The sequence below is a fragment of the Perna viridis genome, chromosome 14 (assembly GCF_037379345.1).
Source record: "Perna viridis isolate PV_CMFRI_1.1 ecotype Kerala chromosome 14, ASM3737934v1, whole genome shotgun sequence".
NCBI classification, from domain to species: Eukaryota; Metazoa; Mollusca; class Bivalvia; order Mytilida; family Mytilidae; genus Perna; species Perna viridis.
Window position 1 is genome coordinate 27,108,313 of NC_142458.1, and position 8,070 is coordinate 27,116,382.

Consider the following 8,070-nt stretch of genomic DNA (forward strand, 5'->3'; position numbering starts at 1 on the left):
CTTAGATTTTTATAAATAATATTTTGAAACCTCTGATTTGTGGGAGATGTGTAAGTCGTCTGTCTCTCTGTTCTTTTATGAATTCCTCTGCATCTTTTTTGTTAAAGATTTACGAGCAACTACTTCTCACAGCCACTTGATATTTTGACTGAAGCATTTGTGAAGGTATACCATATCATGGGATTTGATTTTAGACTGAAGCAACATCAATTTCCTGTTAAATTAGTTTGCTTTTATAAGTTCACCTGGGCTAAAGGTCCCAGTGAGCTTATGCCATAATTTTGCATCCATCCACTTTTCACATTTTGCTCAACTACATGAATTTTAACCAAATTTGCAATTGGCAGAAAAAATGTATGCAAGAACCTTTTCAAAAGATCCACTTTTAGTTCTGCTTGATTAAACAAGATGGCTATAAGCTTATATGATTGGCTAATTTTCAAAGATCAACTCCTCTGAAACTACAGATTGGTTAATGACCTCAGTGCATAAGCTTGGCTAATTTTCAAAGATAAACTCCACTGAAACTACAGACTGGTTAATGACCTCAATGCTCTCTACAAACAATCCACTTTTTGTGTGGCTCAGCAAGTGGCTGTGGCTTCTAAAATTGCTATTAAAACCCCAGGGAGAAACATATTTTGGCCTATATCTTTGCTTTTACAGAGCCAATGGTGACCAAAATTGGCAGAAATAATAATAGGGACAACTTCAACATCTGGTTGAATTTTGGTTCCGATTGATTAAACAAGATGGTGGCCAAGGGCCATTTACATGTAACCCTTTGATTGGCCAATGTTCAAAGATCAACCCCTCTGAAACCGCCAATGTCTTGAAATTTGAGAGGGTTAATAACTTCAATGCTCTCTACGTTTGATCCACCTTTTGTGTCGCTCGCTAATACGGCCACTCAAATTTGCCATTAAAACCCTATGGGGAAACACATTTTAGCTTTTATCTTGGCCTTTACTAAGCCAATACTAGTGACCAAATTTGACTGAAAACTAACATCTGATAAAATATTAGTTTTGCTTGTTTAAACAAGATGGCTCCCGGAGACCATGATGAAATGATATGACCACATTTTTTTCAAAATCTCCAGAAGAGCGATTCTGGCTCTCTAGAGCCTATAGTTTTGATTCAGTGGTAACTGGAGCAGCTAGGGGTATGCTTTAGTAATCTTTGATCGCATACAGTGAATTGCTCTTCTGACAGTTTTAGGATAGTTTTGTGAGAGGTTATAACTGATCTCATCTGTACATGCATGTTCACTGAACTAGTGGACACAAATTATGTTTAGATTTAGGTGTTTACGTAACCGCATGCAGATGTTTGTTGGGTGAACATTTACTGTAATTTAACAGCTTATCCGCACCATTTTCATTACAGTTTTCTGTGTAATTACAGTCATGTACCTATCACAACCACTTTGTATTTTTACTAAAACTTTATATAGGTATGCTTTTTTTTATTTTGATCAAGGAGTTGAATATATAAATCCTTGTTTTAACTGAACTTCTCAGGGATGGATCCAGTCGATGACGACAGCAGTATAGCATATATACATGTATAAGCGATAAAAAAACATCTGCTTATTATGTTCGAAATTTTGCACATAAAATTCTTGAATACAGGGAATCCGATCCTGCCGTTTGCATTTTGTTTCTTTACACACGGTCCAGGAACTGACAAAAAAACACGATTTTTTTTTATTTCCTATGCAGTCGGTATAGTTTCGCATTTTACCCTTTGACCTTAAGGACGCGTAGAGGCGTTCGAAAAAACTGTAGAAAATTTGAAATGACGTGCCATGACGTGCCATTTGTTATTTTCTTGAAAGAAATGTAGAGAGTTAGATGTAAAAGGAAGAAAATTTTACTGCGTCAGCTATCTTCTTTTTTTAAAGGTAGTACGGGTTTTCATTATCATCGGTCATGTGCCAGCATGAACTGTCAACGAATGCGATATGCTTTAAAATCGGGTGACTTCCGCTAGAATCTTTATTTGTTCCCTTGATATATGATTATATTTATAATATGATGCGAATGTTTCTCGATCAAAACAAGTGCATGTATACCAGGAAGTTCGGGTAATGTTTTCGTTGACGAGTTTCTCTCAAATTTTTAGCGGTCTTTTGGTCGCTTATGATATGATCAAAGAACCATATTAAACAACTGGTAATGACTATATACATGTATATGTCATAAGCATTATCAGGGCCTGATAATGTTTATAATCTGTATAGTCAATTGTAACAAGGCCTTGCGTCTGAATCGGATACTGAGTAATATTGTAGTATTAATGTTCGGCTATTATTAATATTAAGAGCATGTTGCAGGGCCATTATGGAAAAGGCCATACATTGATACTTTTATTAACCAACTTTATTTCAGGACATAGTCAGAGTCTATTTTTAATACTTATGACTTCACCATAATTGTCCCCCCGCGAGGGGACACGGAAATGCCCGGCATCCGTCGGTCCGGGTTTTTCGCACTTTTTTGGTAATGTTTGTTTTTGGTATGTAGCCCTTTTATGAAAAGTTTCTGATTGAGTTCGACTTTAGTTATATGGATGAACGATTTTTACAGAAGTTACGACCCTTGGACTTAGAAAATTTCAGTGAATTTAAAGTTTTCCGCACTTTTTTGTAAATTGCTTTTACCAATTGATTTTATCTTTTTATGCTAAAAGGACAGTTAAGAAGGAAATGTTAGTAATTATTTTTGGAGCATTTTCACTGCACAGGTTGCAAGTTCCCTCTTTTCAATTTTATAATATTTTTATAAGTCTCTCAGAACCAAATCTTCAATTGTGAGCATTGATTCTAATCGACATATTGCTCTTGGATTTTCAGAGTTTTTCGCTTAAGGTCAATGAAGCAATCATATCACCCTTTTTGTTGCATATTTATATATAAGACATTTTAAGCTAATTATGCGGTCTGTAGTTCTAGGCTTATTCCTTAAGCCAGTCCGCCAATCTGTAAAAAAGTATAACTGAAATATAAATATACAATGTATATAGTAAATTAAGAAACTTTGAAAGTATATTACATGCCAAGCTAGCAAACATTCAAAATTGTGTCCCTTAAAGCTTTTCACGGAGCGCAGCATGATATGACAGCAGAATGATAATTTTTGACACACTTAATCTTATTCATTATGGACACAACGATTAAAAAAAACACTGTTAAGAGTATTCTCACTCTTTCCTGTCTAAATGCAATATAAGGTTACTGAAGTTTTCATGCCATAGTTGCGGTATTTAAAACAAACGTCTCAGAATGTGACGACTCTATTCGCTACACTGCTCCATCGGATCAAATTAATACAGGGAAGATAATGTAAACCTATAGAAGGGTCTACTCGAACTCGTACCACACCGCCTGTATCGCAAATTTGCAACCTCGCATCGATTCTAAAGTTGGGGTGTACTTTAGACTTGATTATATATATGTATGCATCCTTGTATTAACATAGTATGTCGATCCTCGCCGGGTCGAGGAAGGTTGTCAGAGCCAAGGGGTAGTGTTGGGAATGGGCTCTCCATATCATTTTAAATGCCCCTTTCGGCGTGCGTCTCAAACAGCCTCTGACAACTTAAGTACAACTCCAACCTTCACGACGGGTTTACCAACTGGTGGACCTGGTCCGGCCGTTTCGACTGACTGGCGCCTTAAAACCAGATAGCCTCGGGTAGATGGGGCTCGTAAACCTTGGAGGGTAGCCCATCTAGAAGAAGGAAAACTCTGATCTAAAACCACCGCTGCCTTGCGGCTACACCCTTCGACAGGGAAAGGCTTCAGGAGACAACCTCGAGGAAAATCCAGAACCCCGACAGACGACAGAAAACCTAGAGTGGGGAAGACAGAGGTGTTGGGCGATATAGCGCGCTGGAACAGACCACAACACCACGCACATACAGCCAAAATGACACTTGAAACGATGAACAAACGATTTGGTGCTCGCCCTGTGAGGACCCACCAGGCAGGTGCAGTGCCGGACTCTCTGTCTCGAAGGAGCCCAACCAATGCTACTGGATATACCTTAGTTTCGTCTTGTTGAGTCAGGGGACAAACAAGGAGAGCTACTGACCATAGAAAGATCAAACCGAAAAGAAAAGAGCAACCACATATTAACATCGTGCAGTGGAATGCAGAAGGGGTATCAAACAAGAGAGAAGAACTTCAACACTGTCTTCATGAAAACAATGTGAACATCTGCTGTATTGAAGAAACATATCTGCAAGAGAACAAACATTTTAAGATCTGAGGATACCAAGTATTCAGGAGTGATAGAAAAGAAAGAAAGAAAGGTGGTTTAATGACTCTTGTAAGAAACAACATTTATGCCTTTGAGACAAAAAAGTTTATGGAGGAAGCAGAATACATTGAAATCAGAGCAACTATTGGGAAAAGCTCGCATAACATCGTTAACTTCTACTGTCCCAAATGATAAGAAACTGTCACTAGACACCATACAAATACCAGACAGTTCATTCCTCATAGTAGGTGATTTCAACAGCCAATCACAAAGTTGGGGATATAATACCATGGACAAAAGAGAGGAGACCATAGAAGACTGGCAGGATGAAAAACCACCTTATCCTTGGCAACGACGCCACTGACGCGCCTACGTTTTATTCTTGTCGATGGCATACAACCACCACACCAGGTCTAGCTTTCTGTACTGACTATATACACCAAAAAATCAGTAGAAAGGTGAAAGGTATGTGACCAGCTAGGAGGGAGTGATCATCGACCTGTTATGATATCCATTGCAGAAACAACAACATCTGAGTATGCTCAGCTACCAAGATGGAATTACAAGAAGGCAAATTGGAGTATGTTTCAAGCTAGAACAGATGAACTTACAAGGGACATAGAAATAGAGGGAAAGAATATTAACAATGTGGTGAAAGCATTCAACGCTGTTGTATTAAATGCAGCAAAGGAAAGTATACCAAGGGGTGTAAGAAAGGACTACAAGCCATACTGGTCAAATGAGATAAAGGCAACACACGAGGCACTCACAAGGGCAAGGGATGAGGCAGAACTAAATCCCAGTCAGGGAAATAACATCAAACTCCAAAAGTGTAAGGCCAAACATCTAAGAACAAAGATTGAATGTCAAAGGAAAGGGTGGAGAGAGAAAACATCATCTATGGATATGGAAAAAGATACAAAAAAGCTTTGGAACTTGACAAAAGAACTGAATGATGAGGGAAGCAAAGGTGAAAATATCACGCTAGAAGTTGAAGGAGAAACAACCATAGGGAAAGCGGCAGAAAATGAATTTGCTAACACTGATATACCACTATCACGGAAAAAAGAAGTAAGAACTGAACTGAGAAAAAGATCAAAGGTGCCAACACATGAACTTATGCAGAGAGATATCACCATGTTTGAGATGAAGGCAGCCATCAGAAAAAATGAAAATGAAAAAGGCACCAGGTCTAAATAACATCACCAATGAAATGCTTCAACACCTAATTGACACCTTAGCATTAACAACTTTGCTAGAGATTCTCAACCTGAGCTGGAGGCAAGGTCAAGTCCATCAATGTTGAAAAGAAGCCATAGTGATGCCAATACTAAAGAGGGGAAAGAACAAGTCGAAAACCTCAAGCTACCGCCCAATTAGCCTAACAAGCAGTTGCTGCAAATTAATGGAGCATATAATCAACAAGCGCCTACAGACATACTTGGAATCGGAGAACATTCTTGGTTATGAACAAGCTGGTTTTAGACAGTACAAGAGCACAGAAGATCAGACAACACATCTACCTCAAGTAGTCGAGGATGCATTTCAATCAAAGAAAGTAACGCTAGCTGTCTTTGTAGATCTTCAGAGAGCATTTGAGAAAGTTTGGAAAGATGGCCTTTTGTGAAACTTCTTAGATTTGGAGTAAGTGGAAGAATGTAGAAATGGACCAACTCATATCAGTACAATAGAAGGGCCAGAGTACTCGTAGATGGGAAGCATGACCGAAAAATACTTCTAAAACAGGGTGTACCACAGAGAGGAGTATTGCCTCCGACTCTTTTCATACTCTATATGAATGACCTAGTTCCAGAGCTACCAAATGTAATGGTGTACAATCAGTACTCTACGCAGATGATCTTGTCCTCTGGTGCTCTGAAGAGTATGAAACTACTGCAAGGTACAGGATACAAACAGCATTAGATATGGTAGTCAAATGGGCCAATGAGTGGTGTGTTACCACCAATAGAGAGAAAAAAACAGCAACCCTCTTTACACTCTCACCTAAAACCCAATCTGTCAAACTGACCATGGATGACATCCATATCACAACAGAAGATCAGCAAACATACCTTGGTGTAACCTTCGATAAAAGACTTACATGGAAACAGCATATCATGACAGCAGAAGCCAAAGCCATACGAAAACTAAACATCAAGAGAAAACTTCCTGGTACAAACTGGAATGCTAATGAGAAAGTTTTGAAATCTGTCTATGAAGACAATGTACGCCCACAAAGTCATCTAGAATATGGCTCTAGTGCTTGGATGACAGCAGCTAAGTCTCACTATCAGACTCTAGATAAAGTCCAGAATCAGGCACTCCGCATCATCACAGGAGCCATGAAATCAACACCTATTGCTAGTATGGGGGAAATTACAAACATACAACCATTAAGTAAGAGAAGAGAATGTAAAGCTATGATACAGGCCACCAAATATCAACGCTTATCAAACCACCCAATGAATGAGAGACTGAAACAACTATCCTCCGGCAGACTCAAAAGATCCAGCTTCACTCTAGAAACAAGTGCATTGCAAAGAAAACACCACGAACTTCTACCTAAGCATGTCAAACTAATAGATTTTAAAATGAATGACAATCTATGTGCAGAGAAGGAGGACAATGTAACCATTCAGACAAGAGTTCCGTTACTCAGTGCCAAAGATGAACAATCAAACGTCGTCGGAAAAACCGTAACAATGAGCATGCTGGAAGAAGAGTATCCATCAGAATTGTGGGCAAGAGTTTACACAGACGGTTCAGCCACAAATGTGACAACAAAAGGAGGGGCCGGTATCTACATAGAATACCCAAAATGGAGTACAACAGTCAATGGCAATACCAACAGGATTACATTGTTCCAACTACAAGGCTGAAGAAGAAGCATTCATCCATGCGGCAAATTACATCAAGGAAAGTGCAGAAAATATGCAAGTAGTATTCCTAACAGATGCCCTCTCCGTAATACAAGCACAGACCAACGACATAGTCATGTACTAGCAAGGAAGATGGTTAAACTTTTGTATCGCAAATTTGTAACCTCGCATCGATTCTACAGTTGGGGAGTAGTTTAGACTTAATTATATATATATATACAGAACATTCATATGAACTGTTGTGCAACAATTGAGTCATAAAGAGATCAGAAAATACTACTTCAATACAGCGATCTAAGACCTCAAAATGCATAATACTTAACCAAGCTGCCAGATTCTAACAGATATGATATCAAATTGATTTTAATGTACAATTCTACCATGTCATTTCCCCATGCTAATTCAATACTGCATTTAAATCGATAGAAACTCTTCTATCTAAAATACTTAAAGACATATAATCTTCTGTTTCTATACAGAACTATTCATCCAAACTTGTTAAGGTAATTCAAAATGTCTCCTGTTAATAGATTGTAGTGAACAGCTCTTTATTTTCTATAATTTGATTGGCCAAGAGTTTAATCTGAAGCTTTCATCCATACAATGTATGATTGGTGAAAGTATCAAAAAGCATCAGATAGACGAACAATATAGAGAAATTTAAGTAATGACCAGACACGAAAAAACTGTTCAGACAGCGGTACATGTCACACTGCAAGTAAGGAAAGAGCTTTACTGAAAAAACATCTATATTTTTTTTTATAAAATCGTGGACCGTTGTTATACAGTACGATACAAATTAAAGTATTGTTTAAGTGACTCAGAACATCCTCCACAATTTAATTTGTTGTTTAAGTTTTGTTATGAGTTTTTAAATTAGTAATGTCACATATCTTGGAACTTTGACCAGACATACAAATACAAGA

The 8,070-nt window shown here is 38.1% G+C and overlaps 1 protein-coding gene across 1 annotated transcript; it reads left to right on the forward strand.

Annotated features, from left to right (window-relative positions):
* Positions 1 to 6,190: 6,190 nt before the first annotated feature.
* Positions 6,191 to 7,144, forward strand: LOC148598833 (uncharacterized). The gene has a single exon (XM_088560265.1). The coding sequence runs from the start codon at positions 6,191 to 6,193 to the stop codon at positions 7,142 to 7,144; it is 954 nt and encodes a 317-aa protein (XP_088416391.1).
* Positions 7,145 to 8,070: the final 926 nt, after the last annotated feature.

Bases quoted from the DNA above. Each gene is read 5' to 3' on its own strand.
- LOC148598833 (XM_088560265.1), top strand. From the start codon at position 6,191: ATGGTAGTCAAATGGGCCAATGAGTGGTGTGTTACCACCAATAGAGAG.